We start from the raw sequence: 20,545 nt of genomic DNA, 5'->3' as shown, positions 1-20,545 counted from the left end.
GATAAATAAGTTTAAAATCTCAAGTTAAGATTATTTATCCAGTCTGAAAACCAAAAATCAGTTGATAATACAAAAATCCGCAAGGCATGCATAAGAGAAATCATAGGGAGAGCAAATAATTCAACAACCATAACAAAGAAAGCCTAATACTAAAACCAATAAATTCACCACAGAAAATTTGTCCAAACACATTAATCCGCAAAACATCATTGTCCAAACACACTTAAACGACCAAATTGTTCACATAACATATTGAATATACACCAGGAAGATAATCATTGTAAGAGGGAACAAACAACCCAGCTCCATGCCAACTAATCCACATGAACAATCCTGTCATGAGGATTGGTAAACCTGAAAATAAGCTCCTGATGTGGCAAGATATTGTTAACTTGGCAGAAGTTCTTCCACCCCTGGCCAATTTTGACATAATTAGCATTCGGGGGCATGATGATCCGGCATTCAACCTCAGCACCTGATGATCCAATAAAAATCCAGCTATTAACACCAGCTTCCCTGAGATATGCAGCAACTGTGGAAGGCACATGCTGATCAAAAGAAAAAACAATAAGGTTTGGCAATAAGTTAAGAAAATTCATTATGAAAACAAAACCCTAAACCACCAATATAGTACCATCATTGAGCGAGTAGCTTGGCAAAAAGTCAGGGTGTGGGTGAAAATGCACTCATACATCTCATCTGGGCCATGAATCATGCCAATGGGAGGGATCTCTAACACCTCTCCAATGTCTAAATCATCATCAGCAGCATCAGGCCCTTCAATGACAGGAACATCAACCTCTTCAATGTTAGGAACTGGAAGATCATCAACCACAACTTCAGGAACTTCTTGTACAATATCATTTGGAGGGGCAACCTCTAAAACAGGCTCATCAGCAACTTCATCAAAATCCATAAAATCTTCTTTTTCGGGCTCGTCAATAACCTCAGAAGAAGAGGGTTCCTGACCTGGCCGCCTAAAACCAGCCCCTCGTTTCGTAGGATCCCCAAAGTTATTATACTGAACCTCCCTTCTTTCACGGTCAGAAATAGTCATGTGAAAAAGAGATTCACAAAAATAATTGAGTATAAAAAGACAGTCACCCTCCAGGTGATAAAAATCCCTTAACTGGTACCACCCATAAGTCAGCCTTGGCCGAGCAGCGTCCATGTTATAATACACGAAGTGAGAATTTCCAACTGGATCAATTAAGTTCCAGCGGTCACTAACCTCATCACCATGTTGACGGATAAATGATCTATCGATTTCCCCCTCAAGCTGCATGCATATTCAATACGATTCCATGTATAAATTAAAAAAAATTATGAAAAGAGAAACGAACATGAGGAAGATAATCGAACCTGCCACAGGCGTGAATATACAGGAAGCCAGAACTTGTAAAATAGCCATGGATATCGCTCGAATGTAAGCATCGTAACCTTTGGTTGATCAACGTCTATTGGAATATGAGGAAAGTTGACGAATGAGAATAACACTACTCAGGCACACAAACACACCGCTTGGAGAGTAAGAAATAAAATCAATGGCACACACCACGAATTTGGTTTATGATCAAAGTCAGAAAGATTTTGAAAAGACTTTGATTGATTCGAAAGGAAGTTGATGTAAAAGGAGCAGGTGAAGACGGAAAGGCAGGGGAAGAAAGCAATGATGAATGGAAAACACATTTAATGACTTACACTCCCTATGTTGTTCTCGAGCACCATGAAGCAACAACTGCCAATAAAACCGTCAAAATAGAACCAACAATTAACTTTGCACTCAACCAAAAAAATATATTAAATAATTACTCTTGGAACATGAAAAACCTCTTTATATTCTTTTTTTTTTGAATGTAAAAAGGAAACTTTTTATATTCAATAAAAAGAAAACATTTTTACATATAACATATCCAATAAATTATATAACTTTACTATGAGTCAATGAACTAAAAAAAAATAATAATTCAATGAGGCAATTCAATAATTTCTTCATTCATTACCAATCTGTTAAATTGAAGTATATAAGAGTTTTCGGGAAATTTAAACATAAATTCATCAAAAATATCATCTTAACTCAAATACCCTGTTAAAAAATAAAAAAGAAAAAATAAAAACCACTAAATCATATTTATGTACACCTTAGATTTTTTTTTTTATACTAACAGCATGTGTTAAGAAAAAAAATACTCATATTAATAAACACCCATTGTTTTGTTTAATAACAGCCTTTTATTAAAATAAAAAAATACAATGAAGAAGTTATCATAATAAAAAGTACAGGAAACAAATACCTTGTCAACGAAATAAAACAGTTAGAAACACTAACTCATATTTAAGAACAATTTAAGTAACTATTTTTTACCAATAGCCCTTTTTAATATAGAAAAATATATAATAAACAAATTAAGATACAAATACCTTGTCAAAAAGGAAAACAAAGTGACAACCACTAAATCACATTAGTGAACTCAAAAAAAAAAATTAAATAATAACATAAGGCAATTCAATAATTTCTTCATTCATTCCAAACCTGTTAAATTGAAATATATAAGAGTTTTCAGGAATTTTAAGCATTAATTCATCAAAAATATCATATTAATTCAAAAACCCAGTTAAAAAAGGAAATTTAAAAATTAAAACCACAAAATCATATTTATGTACACCTTAATTTTTTTTATACTAACAGCATGTGATAAGAAAAAAATACTCATATTTATAAACACCCATTAAATTATTTAATAACAGCCTTTTACTAAAATAAAAAAATACAATGAAGAAATTAAAATAATAAAAAATTTAAGAAACAAACACCTTGTCAACAAAATAAAACGGCTAGAAACAATAACTCATATTTACGAACAATTTAAGTAACTATTTTTTTTCAAAAATATATAATAATCAAATTATGATCGAAAACCTTATAAGATATAAATACCTTGTCAAAAAAGAAAACAAAGTGACAGCCACTAAATCAAATTAATTGTATACATTAGGCAATCAATTTACTGTATTTAATTATTTCAAAATTTTCACTTGAGTCAATCAGAATAGCATGATATAAAAAATAATGCAATCATTGTCGCAAACATCCAAAATTCATTCATAAACCTGCAAAATTCGCGCACGCAGCGCACTTCAAAATGTCATGATTACATAGCAACACAAAATAAAGGAACATCACAGTCTTGGCCAAATTCTTAAAAAAAACACGAAAAACATAAAACAAAAACTAAAAGAGAGCGACATCTTCAAATCTTTTCCTTCTTAACAGCTTTCAAAATCTTCTTGTTTCCGGCAGAACGACACTTCACATCAACATCAGGAGGGGAAGGGCGCTTGGTAGGAGGAGATGCTTCAGCAGAAGAATCAACAACATCAATTCCATTATCAGTAGAAAGACTTGGAGCAACAACCGCAGCAACAACCTCAGCATGAAGAGTCTATGAAAATAATTGAGAAACATTAAATTAAAACAATTAACGCCAGCGGATCATCAAATTCTTAAAAAATTCCTTATTAGAATATTTGACCTTAAGTTTCTCATTCCTATCTTCTTTCATGTTCTCCAACTTCACCTTCAGTTTCATCTTGCCAGAGGTAGAAGATTCAACTGACCCGCCAGATGCAGGAGAACCAACAGCATTAACAGCAATATCACTCAAAGTCTACAAAAAAATAAACACGTTAACATGGCTGCATAAACAATGGTAGATAATAAAGTGAGAACTGCATAAACTAATTATGAATCACCTTCATCTTTTGCCCGCTCTCAGAAGAAGACCCAGCATAAGGTGTAAGGTTCTGAGAATCAGAACCCAAATCAACAACTTTTCCAGATGGTGGCTCAGTTGAGGGTACTTCAACAGCAACAGCGAAATCAGCATTCAGATCCTAAAAGATCAAAAAGAGCTTATTAGGGTCAAAATCCATAATTTTTATTGATCATAAAACAAATTTCATTAAAATCTGAGTTTTATAAAGAAACCTTAGACACTATTGGGTTCACAGTTTCCTGCTTAACAACAGAAGTTGGGGTAGCAAGAAATTCGAAAGGATCAGAACCATCCTGGAAACGTATTAACCATAAATCGTCAAACACAACAATGACGCATGAGTGAAATACACGCTGATAGAAATTTTCAATTATACCTCCGATGGGGGGAAGTTAGTGACAAACTGAGAAATAATATCAGTATCGGAACAAATCTTCTTAACACGATAGGAAGGCTCATATATGGAGTTTGAGCTATTTGACACTTCAATTTTGAACAGAAAAGTCCTGTCAATCAGTTCCAAAATTTCAGCCGGAACATTAGAAGCATCAGGTCCCTGAAAATGAAACATATACGTGGTTATTAAAAAGATAGAACATGGTTATTAAAAAAATAGTTAAAAACTTCAATGCATAGAAGGTAAAAGAAAATAGAATACTCACAGCTTTGTTAGAAGCATCAACTAATTCAGCACAACTCTTATTCAGCAAAGCAGAAGCCTCTTGATCAAACACCACAAAAGTAGCACTATCATTGGAATCCATGACTCGAAGTTGAATACGAAGCTTGTACACTGGAGAAACAACATGTCGATTGCAAGCTTCACAAAAATACATTCCATCAGCAGGAAACACTTTCTTACTACACTTGCAAGCTGGATAATACCAGTCCATGCCATCAGGAATGTACTTCACAGTACCAAGGACAACACAGTACGATTTCTGGCACGAAATAAAAACAATGTTACAATCACAACCTCAACTAATAACAACATCAAGTAATAAGAACAAACATCTGTATTATAACACTTAAAGATATACTTGAGCAAGATCCTTAATTTGCTGTATGGTTTTACCATCAGTTTGCCTCAATAAATCCTCTTCAACAGATATCCGACCAGAATCCTGAAGCTGGCTCAGTACTTGAGATGCAAGATCATTCCTCTCGAAAAAACTACAAACAATAAGCAATAGATTAATTAACATGATTATGTAAATAAGCTAATCAAAATCCTTTTCAGAATTGTACCTTTCCCGAATTTTGTTGGCCTCATCGAGCTGCGGATTAAACAAAATCTTTGTAGCACCATAAACATTCTGAATACTCCCCTTACCTATAGAAAAGTCACACATTATAGTAATGCACTTAGGGTTTGAAACCTAAATAAAAAAGATTAGATTTGTACCCCTGAAAGGCTTAATTTTAGCATAATGCACAACCACCACAGCATTAGTCATATTTCCAGATGAGAGATGACCCAAAATCTCAGCAACATATTTGCCAAAAAAAGCACATTCCATTCTAACACTGTAAAAAAAATTTAAATGTCAAAACGATAACATCTATAATAAAAAAGGAAACTCTGAAAATAACGAATATTATACAAAACATTTATCCATCCTGTTCAAGCTCAAGGGTGATCTTCTTCTGCCTAACACCATCTTTCTCAAACTCCTGCTCACCACTTGCCCCAGTTAATATTCCAATAACATCTGCACAACATAAAAAATAATTTACAGACACAATTAGCTACGACAGAGTAAAATCATATAATCATAGAAATGAAAATAACGGAAAGCATAACTTTCAACCTATCAGGAAAGAAGTGTCGGGGTCATTGAACATAATTTCCGAAATGGGCATGAAAGAATATGGAGTTGGATTAATCTGAGTATTGGTAAGTACACGAACAGATGTATGAATCTGGAAATTGATCTTGTAGGGATGACGGGTTGTCCTAAAATCACGACCACACTCTCCAACCCCAAAAAAAGAGATTCGATAAACCCTACCCTCTGTTAACAGAGGTTGGAAACGATAAATCAAAGTCTTGCTGACGGTGGCGTGAATCTTGTCGCCATTGGAATCAATCAGAACCATATCCATGGAAAAGGGTAACTTCGAACCATACAGACTCGGGCTAACCCACAGACGCTCAACTTTGGAAACAATGTTCCATGTTTCTTTCGAAGGATTAAGGGCTGAGATTGTATCGACCTTTCCAGCCAAAGCCATTGGAAAATAAGAGTAAAAAGATTGATACATGGGAAAACTGATGGTGATGGAATTGCAGTGAGAAAGGGGTATTTATAGCACACCATCGATAAAAAAGAATGGAGAACGAAAATTTGAAATCAAATGCCAAGGGAAACGATTGGGTAGATAAGCCGGTGAAAAGCATTTAGGTTTAATTGCAGCTGCAAATAGAAAACCAAAGCACGCATGAACATAAATTAGGGGAAAACGCCATTTCCGATTGGTAAAGAGGGGCGGTGACGGATATTGGGAGAAAAAATTGGGATTACTTAATTTTTTAGGAGATTTTCAATTGGTCAATCGGAGCGGCAGCAATAAACACAGGAACTTGAGGAGGCAATAAAAAAAAAGAAGCCGGAATGACACATGAAGGAAAGGAAGGGAGTAAAGGAGAACTTGAACGCTTATTGGGTAAAAAGAAGGCAAGTGGAGCCCATGAAGCTCAAATGCATGAGAAGCCGACACGTCAGCATTTTTCTAAGGTTTCATGTGAGAGAGACACGTAAGAGAGAAGGCATTGAGAGTCATTCTTAGAGCAGAATTTTTGTGGGAGTGACACATCATCAGAGTCTCTCTCCTAGTGATTTTGTTTTATAAAGTATATAGATTTTAAGAAGAACTTGAAAAAACAAACAAATATTTTAAGAAGGTAATTTAAGATGACCTTTTAAGAATATTAGTTTTTTTTTTTGGTGCATTTTAAGAATATGAGTTAAACTTTAAAAATATTAAGTATGTTTTTTTCTTATTTTTAAATTAAAACACCTTAAAGCATAACTTTTTTTCTCTTTTTATATATAAACGGAACGTGTGTAACCAAAAAATATAAACTGAACGTAAAACTTTAGTGACATGCAGTTCATGGAACTGGCTAGTTATCAAGTCCAGGTTCATTCATTCACCCACATTGAAAAAATATATTAAAATTTTATTTATTAGACTATTTAGACTTCAGAAATTATTGGTGCAACTCCACGTCCCCTCGCAGCTCTCCTAGGGTTTGTTACTATTTTGTTGGTTTTTTATCTCCAATTCTCTTTGGAGACGTTTAACCTACACAAGAAAAGTGAATGTATAAAGTTGCATAACCATTTTTGACCTACTATAATAGGTTTTCCGGTTTTTATTATTTTTGATTAACAAAACTAATTTTTACTTTTAATCTAATTACTCCTCCACCTCCTCTATCACCTGAGCAGTGAGCAACCCACCACCGGAAATTGAACATTGATTGTCGCGAGAAGCCCAACTACGTTCACCATCTTCTACCTTTCACAGATCTAGAAGGATTTTGGGAAGAAAAGAGGGCAGAGTAGGGTAGGTTTCAAAAATTGGGTGTCAAGTTCGTAGGTGAAGCGGTGGTTGTAACGGGTAGCGGCGGCGCTGGACGCACTTCTAGTTTCCCATTTTGTTGTAGTGACTCGTGTCTTCAACCCACGCGCCATTTTTTATTTGGGTTTTACTGTCTACAGTAACGCAATTCAACCTTCTTTGCTCTCCATTGCTCTGTGTGGAAGGGTTCTCTGTTCTTCCATTCCCGATCTTCTTCTTAAGGTGCTTGGTAAGGATCCTCTTTCATAATGGTGGTTGTGATTCCTGGTTCTGTTTTTACCCATAAGAATTTTTGTTGGTGGGGTTTATGATACTGTGCAAAGTTTTTCCCTTTTTGATATGTGCTTGTTTATGCTTTATTTATTCCTTTCTGGGTCAATGGTTTTCTCTTCTTTATCAGCACTGTAAAAGTCTACAATCACTCTTGTAAGAAGAGAAACCCGTAGAACCAAACGATCTTGAAAAAGATCTTAGGAGAAGTCTTGCATAATACTTGTTGTTGGGAGAAGTCCTGTAGAATACTTGTTAGGAGAAGTCCTTATAATACTTGTTAGGAGAAGTCTTGTAGAATACTTGTTGGGAGAAGTCCTATAGAATACTTGTTATAGGAGAAGTCCTTGACACTTGCTAGTGGAAATCTTGGTGCTACCAAGAACTGGATGTAGCCCCATCGTTTGTGGGTGAACCATGATATATGGTTGTCTGCTTACTGTCATTTAACTTTACTATCTTTATATTCATCCGCCACATCAAATGATTGCGAAAACTCTTTCTAAACTTATAATCGTTTGAAAACTCAAGTTTTTAGGGAACACAATTCAAACCCCCCTTTCTTGTGTTACTTTTTCCGATATCACAACTATTCTCTTTTAATATCAAGTTTTTGAGGCCATTAAATTCACCTTGCATATTACTTACTCCATCGTATCCTCGCCCACATAGTATAGACACGCTCAACCCATATTTTGCAAATAAGACTTCAAAGCTGATTTTAATGATAAATCATTAGTATTTGAAACATGATCAAAACCAAGAAGACGCTTTATAACTTGTCCTTTTTTGTTCATATAACGCAAAGCCACATCAATTTGTTCCTTAATTGAGACATCACGAGATTCATCAATCAAAATAGCAAATAAATTATCTCTTAAATCATCAAGTATAGCTTTAGTGGTCTCACAAGCAGCGACTCTAACAATATCTTTCTGAATTGCAGGAGCTATTATCTTTAGGTTTCCACGAGCATTCTTCAAAACTTGATGAATAGTGTTATTATGGTTGGAAGGAAAATCTAGAAGTCAAAGAAAATTTCCCTTGTTGCTTGAAATCATTGACTCATTATTACTAAGAAAAACTAACCCTTGGCGCAATAAAAGATGAATGCAATAAACTATAGTGATCAAATGAGTTCGGTAGTCTTCTTTAATTTTGAGAGACTATTGACACAAAGAAACTTCAATACGTTGTGCTTGTTTCATTAGAGCTTGACAATTTCTCCAAGCTTGATTATGAGAACTACTTGAATCTCCAACGTGAACATAAAACCTCTCACTCTTTTTTCAATTTGTAAAACATTTTGTTATAAATGCATCACCACCTCCTATGTTCTCCAATATCCGATCTAATAAGATAACAACATAAGCAAAATGTAGCATCTTCCTTTTGGATATATTCTAACCGATTGTCATATTTAAGATACTATTATGATTGAATCTACACAACGTATTTCCAAATTGTCTTTGTGGAAAATTAATCTCTTCTGGTTGAAAAGAGACATTTTGTAGATAATATCTCATAATTTCATCTCTATCATTAGGATGATATGATGACATTCTTGGCCCTAACCCAGGATACAGTGTTAGCAAATTTAGGCTTCATGAGCCCCTTAGCAATACATGATTTATTCTGATGTCATAACTATAAAAGGGTAACAACCATATAAGTAAGAACACTTTATTTACTTTAAATTTAAAGTGATATAAGTCAATTAACTAAACTAGTGTATACGACAGTGCCTGCTGATCGAATCCAGGACCTGAGTCGTATTGACCCGCGTACAACTCATGGTAAAGATGATGGTTGGAGTTGGAATGAAAGCCAGACGGGCTGTTACATCGTTAAGGACGCTTATTCTTGGCTTAATGACCGGAGCCGTGGTGTTATGGATGGTAGGAGGTGGAGCTGGCTTTGGAAGCTTCGAGTTCCAGAGAAAATAAAAACGTTCCTTTGGCTTGTTCTCTAAGATGGGCTCCAAACGAATGAGAATAGATGGAAGTGCAACCATGCTGTTTCTCCAGCTTGTGGTCGTTGTTCAGCTCCGGTGGAAAGTCCCTTGCACTGCCTGAGGGACTGTCCCCTCTCTAAGGAAATTTGGAGTTGTTTGGGAGCTTTTAGGTGGAGGAATTTTTAGAGAGATGATGCTTGGAATTGGATTCATGATCAAGCGCGTAGTGGGAATGGTGGTCAATTTCTGGCTTGCCTTTGGGGGACGTGGAAATGGCGCAACAATATGCTCTTGGATTCCATTCCTTGGACCATTGATGAGGCTTGAAGGATAATCTGCCATGAGATTGATGAGCTTAGGATGGTGCAGGGGCAAGGCAACCTAGATGATAGGATGGGTTGGATGAGTGCGCGGTGGGAAGCTCCGCCAAGGGGCTGTATAAAAATCAATTGTGATGGGAGTTATAGTGAGCAGCAGCAGGTGATGGGTGCTAGAGGGGTGTTTCGTGATGAGAAGGGATCGTGGTTGTTGGGGTACAGGAACGCAAGTCAGGGTGGTAACGCTTTTGAAGCAGAGGCGATGCTATTAATTTGTGAAGTTGATTGCAGGGATCTTCTCGATGCTATTCAAAGGAAAGATGTGGCGCGGTTTGTTCCTACAGTCCAGCATATTCGCAACCTTCTGGGGAGGACATGGCAGGTTTCCACTACTAAAAAAAACACGAATTAGCGAGGGATTTTGGCGATGGAACAAAATCCCTCGCTGTTAGCGACGGATTCATGTTTTTGAAATAAAAATACTGTTTTAAAAGTTAGCGACGAATTTGCAACCTCGCTGTAGTTCCGTCGCTAATTCCCTCGCTAATAATTTTTTATATTTTATCCAGGAAATTAGCGACGGATCATAACTGTCTTATTTTCGTCGCTAAAGCTTTTGTTTTTGTTATTTAAAAATGAAAATTGGTTCGAATCTGGGACTTCCTTAGCAAGTGAACGAGCTTAGCCATTTCAACTAATAACCCATTCTGTATAATATGTGAAATAAATATATTAGTAGTTGAAAAGATTTCAAGTCCAGCCAGAGTGAATCTATTCACACACTCATACTCTCACGCTCATGGCCGCCGCCATCGCTCCTGCTCCACTGTCGCCGCCGTTGACCTCGCCGTCTGCGTAAAGGTGTGTTCTTCATCTTTGTTTGCTCGCCGTCGCTCGTGCTCCACTGTTTTATCTCTCCCTTGCGGCCTTGCTAACTCTCTTTCTCTTTCTCTTTCTGTCTCCAAAAGAATCTTTGTACACTATCAAAGGGACGGCGTTGGAGGAAGAAGATAACCTAACACCCTTGTGCAGCTTGCGATTCATACAAGGTAGGATGGATTCCTCAACTTTAAATACGCTTAATTTAGGGTAATTTCTTTGTGTTATGTTGTGGGGTCATAAATTAGGGGATTTTGCGTTACCTTCATGCTTGGCAACTCTCAAATTCACGAGTTGGTAGGTTTTGTGTTGCCTTCATGAATTTACTTGCAAATTTTCTTTAAATACGCTTAATTTATAATGTTTGTGTATTCTCTCTGCAACTTTCTAACTAGTGGCCCATGTTTATTGAGAGAAATGTATTTGGACAAGGGAACTATGTTTATATGTTGTCACTCATATTGATGGCATACCATATGTTGTCATTCGTATTTGGAATATTATAACAAGTCTATATTTTCTTACAATACTGACAGTCAAAGTAGTGTTGTTTGCACTTTTCTTTAAGCAGTATCTGTCAAATTATAAATTTAGCTGAATGATTTGAGTGAAAAAGTGTAATTTGATTACAATTATATCATTTGTCACAGGAAAAATCAACCAAAGGCTCCAACTAATTGTCTCAGGCTTGATCGAGAAAACAAAGGTCTTGACATAAGGAATATGACTGAAATTGATGGACACCATAATTTATTTAGCTTGATGAAACAGAGGATTCTAAGTTACAAGAACCAAAAATATATGTAAGAGCTGTGTTGCACATTTTTCGCAGTTTCAGCTTGCAAAAATCAGTTACTTGTTCTTAGTCTAGTGTCTTAATAAGCTATTTTTCTTTTAGACAGAAAAGAGTTGGAGCATTTTCAAGCTCTTGCTAAAGCTCAATATCCAAAGGTCCTGATAACAAGAGAATTTGTGTTGTCCATTCAATTATTTGTTACAGAACTATTCCCCCTTTTTCATTACATTTGAGCTTAATTTCTTTGGCTCCTGTATGTTTTACTGCTCCATGTTGTGTAATTCAACTGAGACATTGGTCTTAACTCTTAACTAATAAATCCAGGTACAGTTTTTCGTAATTGCTTGTGCAGACTCTAGGGTATGCCCCTCTAACATATCAGGATTCCAACCTGGAGAAGTATTCATGATATGTAACATCGCCAATCTTGTACCTGTGATGAAGGTATTTGCATAATTGCTTCTGGTTATTTTTCCTTATAACTATAACTAAGTGGCATTCAAACTATTCTTTTTTGTTATTTCCCTTCTCATCATTTTTCTCTTCTGTTGGAGGGCAGAATGGACCATCAGAGTGTAATGCTGCTCTTGAGTTTGCAGTAACTACTCTTGAAGTAGGTACTTATTTATAAAGCTTTTATCATACTTAGATTGATAGTGTGTTTGATCAACTTTTCTTTCCCCGGAATCAATTCTGTCACACAGAGGCTACTCACATAAGTGTCTCCCTAGAATTTTGGTAATTATAGAATCAATTGTGGAAGAATTTCCAAACATGCGCTGACACTACATAACTGAATTCAAAAAGACATTGGTTTCTTAGTAAGTGCCCAAATAAAAGCATTAGCCAAAAATTTCAGAAAATGCAATCTCAGCACCTCAAAGAAGTTACTTTTTATAAAAGAGCAATAAAGTGTTCTTGTAATCCCTCTATCCATATTATACTGTTTCGGCATCTTGAGGAACTTTTTGTTTCCCAGTCCCATAAAAAAATATTTTCATCCCAGAGAAAAGGAAAATGTATTGTTATTCATTTATCTTTGTGGATGTAGTGCTTCTGTTGTTTTAGGCTTAATAACATAAAATGACTTCCACTCTTTGAATGCAGGTGAATAAGGTGCTTCAGTTGGGCTGGTCTGCTTGAAATTTTTATTTTGGTGTCAGATGTTAATTCTTTAGGTACCATCTTTGTAACACGTTCAAGTGTGTGGCTATTTATAATAAACAAATAAGTTTTCATCTATCAAACAAAATAATGCTTGAATCTGAGCCCGCTAGTCTTCAAGCTTTACCTATGCTTGCCATAAATTTATAATGCATGTTTTTGCAATTTACTTGCTTATTGATGAATGCTTTGATTTAAGCTTGAATATGCTTGTAAGTTGATGATTCATTTACTGAACTGCCACTTATTGGTTGTTTATTGTGTTTGTGTTAGAAACATTGATGTGTCTGAAAATAAGAAATTGATGAATAATAGATTGGACTGTGATAAGCACGTGACATAAGAATTTCTTATAGGAATTCATGAAATAGCGAGGGAAAAATTCCGTCGCTAAATTAGCGTGGGAACTAGCGACGGAATGGAAATAAAGTGCCAGGTGGTTAGCGACGGAATGTGATTCTTTAGCGACGGACTGTTCCGTCGCAAATAGCGACGGAATAAGAGCTAATACGACAAACAAAATAGCGACGGAATTATATGAATTAGCGACAACCTATTTCAGTCACTATTAGCGACGGATTTTAGAATCCCTCGTTAAATATTTAGCGACGCCACTTTACATGACGGACGACGTTCCGTCGGTAAATTTTAAGCGACGGAATTTTCCTTATTTAGCGACGGATTTTGTCCCTCGCTAATTTGCTTTTTTTTAGTAGTGTTCTCTGAGGGGTATCCATAGGGATTGCAATAAGGTTACCGACTATATAGCAAAGAATGCGAGCACCGCAACACAGATTCACATTATGAATTCGCCTTGCTATGATTTAGAGACTCTCTTAATGAGAGATTTGTTGGGTTTTAGCTAGTTTTTGTTCTTTATGTTAGTTTTCCGATGTATCGAAAAAAAAGTGTGAAGCAAAATTTTAGGTTTGATTTGATTTATCGACCTCATTCACCGATCTGATTCATAATATTCCTAACTTGTGGAGTGTTTTCTTGTCTTAATCAAAATACACTTGTTTGACAAAAAAAAGGAGCACTTGTATCACCCTGGATCTTTTGGACCTTGTTTTGGGCCTTCTTTTTTCAATGGACCTAAGACAGAGAAAAAAAGTGGCCAGCCAATATATATATAAGTCTGCATTCAAATAAGCTAATGTGATTAAAAAAAGGCCAATGTGGATGAAAACATGCAACGAACTAGCAAAATGATTAACGGTCCATATTTAACCGGGTGAGATCTTAAAACTGTAATATATTTTTAAAATTTATATTTCAGAAACTAAAACCCGAAATGTAATTTAAAAAATATATATTTTAGGCTTTAATATCTGGTGTGTATTTAGGAACTAGTCCTGTGGCCAATCATTTAACTTTTCATAGTACTTACAAATTTTATATTTCTAAAATTTGCATATGTTAGTTAAATGTTTACACTGAGTAGGCGTTCAGAAATAATTTTGAAATGATTAATGACGCGAATTTTATAAGGGAAAAGCTTTTGTTTTGATGTGGTCGGTAGCTATAGAACATGAATTCCATCCGTAGACAGCACTACATGTTGGTAGTCTTAAACTAGACACCAATTGTTGCCCACTTTTTGATATTATTTTGTGTATTACTTTTTCCATATATAATATTTGCTTACCTTTTCTTTTCTATACAATCCACACACACACTGATCACTTTAATTTATTTTGTAGAAATTGTTAATTTCATATACAAAAACTGAAAATTTCGAAATAAATAACAATGCTAGGCAAATATGAATAATTGAATCAAAACAATACAACACTCATGAGGAGAAATGTTCAGGGGCGGACCCACATAGGGCCCAGGGGGTTCAGTTGAACCCCCTGAAAAAAAAAAAATTCAACCTACCCCCTATAATAGGTTTTTTTTTGAACCCCTGAAAATTTAATATTGCACCCTAGACCCCAACTCCTCTCTCTCACACACTATAGTCACTAGTCAGATCTCTCTCTCCTCTCACAGTCACCACGCACGCACTCTACACTCACGCTCTCATTCTCTAATTTCCAAGCACCACCACTGGCCACCACCACGCTGGCCGCCGCCGCCGCCGCACCACCACGTGCCACTCTCCAGCCGTGCGCCCCTGCCTTTGGCTGTGCCTCTGCGGTTCTAATTTCTATGGGCATGGCTGATTTTTTCCTAACCCTAATTTATGTTTTCCCCTAATTTCTAAAGGTTATAATCTTCTAATTCTTCTCACTGCATCTGTTAGTATCTTCTAATTCTTCTAATTTCTGTTTTTCCCAACCATAAGTTCTGATTCTTCCCTATGTAACATACTTGTTTTTTCCCTGGTAGTGCATATTGTGCTTCTGTTTTATTCTCTCACAGCATAATTTCAAAATCCCAGATTCATAACCTTAGGTATACTGGTATGGTATTGTGCATTTGTGCTTTGTTTTTACTTTTAGTACTGGTACCGTGTTTCTTTTTTTGTTCAATTTCTTCTTGGTTTAAGATTGTCTTGGCATGCTTGTGTTCTGTTTTTGTTTTCTCATGTGAGTCATGTGTTTGGAAATTGGAATGGGTTTCTCCGTGTTATTGCTGATTGATGAATTGAGTAAATATTAATTTGGTCTGTTATACTTTCCTATCCTGGACTAGTGATGAATTAGGTAAATAATTGAGGATTGGTCTGTTATGGTAAATATTAGTAATTTGGTCTTCCAATGTAGGAAATCCATGTTATTTTGTCTGTTTGCTTTGAGCATAGTAAAGCATTATACGGCCATAATTTGGTCTTCCAGGTATGGCTGATTTCCCTAACCCTAAATGGTTAAATTGATTTCCTTTCTCTTCTCCTTTCTCAAGCTTGATTTCCTCTCAAGTTTGATTTCCCTAAATTGATTTCCTCAAATGTCATAATAGGTTTGCTATAATCATAGGTTTTAGATGTTCTCAGTTTATGAGGCAAATGGGGTTTTAGTAAAGTTATGTTCTTTGCAAATAAATTTTGAAATTTTTGCTATAATCATACGCTATAATCATATTTGTGTATTTCAATACTGACAACATAGTTCTGATGCATACTTATTGTCTGATGCATACTTATTTCAATACTGACAACATAGTTCAGATTGAGCTGCTTCAATCTTGATGAATATGAATAATCAAGTAAGCAATGGTATATTTTTTTTGTCTGATGAACTAGCAAAGGCAGGGTGTGACAGAACTGAGCCTCTTTGGGAGAAGCTGAACTGATCTGAATTTACTCTTGGTCTCTATTCTTCGCTGCATGTTTCCTGCTGCTTCGTGCCTCAATTCTGTGTATTCTGCACTGGTGCTTTTTACATCTTAATGTGGTCATGAAAATGTGATGTTGTTTTGCCTGCTTGCTTTGCTCCCTGCTGGTGGTAACCTGGGACCATTCATTCTCAGTCTCTTACGAATTGGAGTGGACTGTATGCTGGTTTAGTGTGATTGTTTTGTCCCCTGATCTCTTTTTTTGTTTCTGCCCCCTGTAGCTTAGTACCTTTGTGTTTTTAATGTTAATTTTACTTTTGCTGGCCTTGTGATCCTACTCTCGTGTGGATCTTAGGTGCTGTGTTTTGTACTGGTTCCTTGGGCTCTCTTTTTGCTCTTGGTTCCCTTTCTATTTCAATAAAGCTTATGTTTCCAAAAAAATAAATAAACATATTACAGTTGTTTTTAATTATATTTTTATCGATGTGCTCATTTGAAAAATTTGAACCCCCTAACCCCGGGGTCCTGGATCCGCCACTGGAAATGTTCCTTTTAACGGGGCGAAGAACATCGCTCAAGGTCAAGGACCACATTTATTTCTTCACAATTGGTTTTCTGTTTGGTTGATTCAGTGATGAATGAGCCATATCAACCATGTACGACAAGGACCACATTTTTGAATTGACATTTACGATGGAAAATTGTAGTTGAGACTCGTGCATAAATTATGTAGATCAGAGAGATATGGTTCATGGTTGTATCATAATCACGAAACTATAAAGGCTATCTCTGAAACTGAAACTAAAAAGGTGATATTGTACATAAAAACGAGTGTAAATATGTATGTTGAAGTTCTTTTTAAGCGTAGTTGCTTTCCAAGCTGAACCAAGTTCTAGTTCTTGTTTCTTTTGGAGTCGAAACAAGGGTTGCTTTCCAAGTGCGTGTACCTTCCCTTGGCTTAAATTAAAGAGTCCCCCTAGCTACAACCATCCCTTTCCCACAAAGTTAGGCCCATACCCACGTGGATACCCTTCACTTGTTGTTTTTCTTGGCGTTTCATGAATTTTGTCAATTTAGTGACAATATCAAAAATATGACATTCTAAAAATTAAACAAGTTACATTGGCTTCTATAAACTTTATTTACGTGAATAAGTTTAATTGGAATAACTTCAATGGGATAATTTTTTTTTCATTTGTGCCTTAAAATATGTAAATTTTTTTATACAAATGGAAAACCTAACATACATTAATTAAGTAACAAGTCCAATCAAATCACTAAAAACTAGAGCGTTAGTTGAGGGGAGGATGGCAGGCTTCCAAGATTCAAGGGCTTCTCAGGTGAAGAGAGTGTTGCTCCACCGAAGAACCGCGCCAGCGATACCTGCAAAGAAACTCTAACGCCCAAGTTTGGATATAGAGTTGACAGATAAGATAGAAAGATGGGTGAATAGTCTGTACCTTGAATGCCTATAGAGCTACAAAGGTTGCTCGGTTTTATCTTGGGCAATAGCTTGCAGTAGAATTTTGGTCCTTAATATGGACGGAGTCTTGAGCATGTTTTTGCTAGGTTCTAGTTTGTCCGACTGATGGGTCGGTCAGGGCATTGCTAATCAGCTCTTCGTCTACCGATTGTTGATATGCATGACTCACGAGATAGTAGTCCCTTAGCTCTTGGAGGGTAAAAAAGTAGGCATAGGGAAATGTGTTGCTTTACATAAGCAACATTTAGGGACCTAAGTGCTCGTTATGAGATGGGGGTCCGACTGTGACTTGGCTTGATTGGTCTCTGACTACTGCTTGGGTTTAGGCCCCAACTGGATCTGCAAATGAAAAGACACACAGAAGTGGGAGCATTCACTCGTGATGAATGACCATGCTTCACGAGGATGCATGCTCCCATGTGGGGTGGTCATGACACTTCGTATGTCGCACGTTTTCAATTTTGTAATTATGGTGACATTTGGCACCTTCGTCCATAAGCAGGGTTGAGATTTGAACTCCTGACCATTTTGCTATGCATTAATTCTTCTTGTTCTCTTGTTGCGATGGCGCTTGCGTTTCTTCGGCAGACGTTTGATAGCCCATTCGCGGTGGCTTTTGAGCTTCCAGTAATTGTTTGAACCTTCCGCTTCATCTATTTCCTTCAAGTATTTTTCTTTGCTTTTCCTTCGTTACCTCTTTTATTCCCTTTTGTGTGGTGGTGCTTTTTGTTTTGGGTGGGGACTCGCAGTTGAGTCTTTGTCGGAGCTCGAGGGGGATCCTTCCGGAGGGTTTTGGGTCCCTAGTTTGGCGGAGGTAGAACGAGGTACCTTCCTTCTTGACAAAAGTCCCCTTATTTTCTTCGAATTTTGTCAAAGTTTGGCTTAATTTTCTATTCCTTTGCAGATTTCTCGATAATCATGGTTCGAGGGAAGAAAACAAAGAGAATAATGTCATAAAAAGGAAAGCGTTTCATGGATCAAACAAAAGTAAATGCCCGTCGTAGCCACCTTCACAGCCTCTGTATGACTGGGGTTGTCACCGAGTGTTGGCTTGCTAGTTGTGTTTTTCCAATAAGGATGAGATGCAACTTTGTAGTACCGACATTGTGTGGGAGTTGGATATATGAGTTGACCGCGAAGTTTTCTTGCCTTCTGCTTTTAAGCTCGTTGCTACACCTCGACTTGAGAAGTCTACGTTCACATGTTTACCATTAAGAAAATAAAAGTGCGGGGTTTCCATTAACGTCCTTCATGTAGCTCCTTCGCAGTTACACTCGGGGAGTTGGACCTTTGTCAGGGGTCCGAGGCTGCGTTTATGGCGTTCGACCAAAGGAATCCCTCTCTCGACTTCTTCTTTTACTTTTTTGAGGTGGTTCATACCCAAGGTTTTGGTTGGAGTGGCTTGGTGAATCTTATGTCTTGTTCCGCCAACATTATCCTAGAGCTCTACTCATACACATACAAGGATTTGAAGGATGATTTTTTTCCGTTCGACTTTGAAGATAAGGGTGCATAACTATTGGCTTTGGACAAGCCCAAGGGTACCCAGACCCATTTTCTGGTGGCATGGTCGAAAAAACATTTTTACAAGAAATCTGCAGACTAGAGGTTTTTGAAGATGATTTATCGGTGGAGGATGTGAATTTTGCGATCTTGCTCCGGAAGACTATGTTGAAGGACTGCACTCGTCTTTTGCGATGTAAAGATTTGGTGCTCAAAAGCACATGATATATAAGTGCTCGTTTAAGTAAATTTTACTTTTAACCTCTCTAGTTAGAATTATTGTTTCGACTTCTCACACTTATCCTCTTTTCTCAGGGAGAATGGATTTTGACGCTAACATCTTGGTTGGTACTTCCTCCGTTTCAAAACTATTTTTGTTTTAGCTTTTGTTTTTTTTTTTCAAAACTATTGTTGTTTTACAAATCCAAAGAATTTATCTCATTTTATTTCATACATGCCCTCATTTATTATTATATCTCCCAACTATCACCTCATATTTTCACCTATCACAACTCTCACGAATTAGTTGACCAATAGTTATCATTCTCTCTTTTTAATATAACTCAACATTAAATAATAGTGTTTTAGTAAAATTATGACATCAATTAATGAACTCTTAAACTATTGTGTTTTCTTAAACAATAATAGTTTTGAAACGAAGGGAGTATTCAATTAAGTGACGATGAAGATGCGCAACAAATGTTTACTCTGCAGTCGAATCTAATTGGTAACATTGAGTTATTGAACACGCCTTCGGCAGTCGAGGCGCTGGTGAAGATAGTGATGAGCTTGGTCAAACCTGATGATTCTTGGGGGCATGCAAGCCATCAAGGTTCACAGAATGTGAATGTTTCCTGAGACAAGGAGATGGTTAATGAGCAAGCAGGTGATCCTCAACATCCATTGAAAAGGAAAACTCAAGTTAAGATGAGGTCGAGAAACATGCAAAGGTGATTACTTCGACGACCCCAACTCCTTATGCGTCGTAGCAGGCTACTAGTTTTTAAAAACTAAATATTTAAACTTTTTCCTCGACAACAACGCCAAAAACTTGTTGTGTGTCAAAAACACACGCAAATAAGAGCAAGTGCACTCTATCGCAAAAGCAGTAAGGGGAAAGTCTTTGTCATCAAACACAAGAGACTAAGTCGTGAATACTTGGTTTCAAAGGATGGTTTCATTATTTAGGTAATTGAAAGGTTGTTGGATGTTTGTGATCATGGAAGGATTAAAGAAAGCAATTTCAATAAGGAAGAGAGTCCAGATGAGAGAAGTCTCAAGGTTACCATAAGAATTGAATTAGATCCCCCATGGACTTATATATTCTACCTGTGATTCCTATGAAAGTCAAAATTATACTTCTCAATTGTCAATAAGCTGTCAGGCTATACCAAATTATCTACTCAATAACATTACCTAGCCAAGACCTTCACATATGCATGATTGATTGTATAAGATAAAAAATTGAAATGCTACTTAGGTGACTTTAAAGGGTCCACAATATCTAGGCTAGTTAAAAGCATAAGAAACTAATCTTAAAACTGCCACCAGGAGCGGTTTATTATTAATTACCTATATTTGATTCCTTCTCAGTTT

At 36.5% G+C, this 20,545-nt stretch overlaps 2 protein-coding genes, 1 long non-coding RNA gene and 2 pseudogenes across 8 annotated transcripts; 3 read left to right on the top strand and 2 right to left on the bottom strand.

The window, feature by feature from the left end:
- Positions 1 to 3,251: 3,251 nt before the first annotated feature.
- Positions 3,252 to 6,149, bottom strand: LOC130719166 (replication protein A 70 kDa DNA-binding subunit A-like; annotated as a pseudogene).
- Positions 6,150 to 7,080: 931 nt separating this feature from the next.
- LOC130719165 (uncharacterized) lies at positions 7,081 to 9,648 on the bottom strand (annotated as a pseudogene).
- Positions 9,649 to 9,948: 300 nt separating this feature from the next.
- On the top strand, positions 9,949 to 10,317 carry LOC130719163 (uncharacterized). Its single transcript, XM_057569803.1, has one exon. It carries the CDS (start codon positions 9,949 to 9,951, stop codon positions 10,315 to 10,317), a length of 369 nt encoding a protein of 122 aa, XP_057425786.1.
- Positions 10,318 to 10,479: 162 nt separating this feature from the next.
- On the top strand, positions 10,480 to 12,923 carry LOC130718450 (beta carbonic anhydrase 6, mitochondrial-like). 6 transcript variants are annotated; one of them, XR_009012633.1, is made up of 7 exons: positions 10,480 to 10,766; positions 10,874 to 10,954; positions 11,435 to 11,587; positions 11,683 to 11,735; positions 11,911 to 12,024; positions 12,140 to 12,197; positions 12,688 to 12,923. XR_009012633.1 is itself a non-coding variant. In XM_057569044.1 (7 exons), the coding sequence occupies exons 3-7, from the start codon at positions 11,508 to 11,510 to the stop codon at positions 12,721 to 12,723; spliced, it is 333 nt and encodes a 110-aa protein (XP_057425027.1). In that variant the 5' UTR covers positions 10,484 to 10,766; positions 10,874 to 10,954; positions 11,435 to 11,507; the 3' UTR covers positions 12,724 to 12,923. The 6 variants fall into 6 exon arrangements, 3 of the variants coding, with proteins under 3 accessions (XP_057425027.1, XP_057425026.1, XP_057425028.1); XR_009012632.1 differs by having other exon boundaries at positions 10,481 to 10,766; positions 11,905 to 12,024; XM_057569044.1 differs by having other exon boundaries at positions 10,484 to 10,766; positions 11,687 to 11,735; positions 12,140 to 12,193.
- Positions 12,924 to 14,660: 1,737 nt separating this feature from the next.
- Positions 14,661 to 16,432, top strand: LOC130720572 (uncharacterized). Its single transcript, XR_009013172.1, has 2 exons — positions 14,661 to 14,955; positions 15,932 to 16,432. It is a non-coding gene; the product is annotated as an uncharacterized LOC130720572 (long non-coding RNA).
- The last annotated feature ends 4,113 nt before the right edge of the window (positions 16,433 to 20,545 follow it).

This window comes from Lotus japonicus, chromosome 5, assembly GCF_012489685.1.
Source record: "Lotus japonicus ecotype B-129 chromosome 5, LjGifu_v1.2".
NCBI lineage: Eukaryota > Viridiplantae > Streptophyta > Magnoliopsida > Fabales > Fabaceae > Lotus > Lotus japonicus.
The sequence above is the reverse complement of the archived record's forward strand: the minus strand, read 5'-3'. Positions and strand labels throughout refer to the sequence as shown.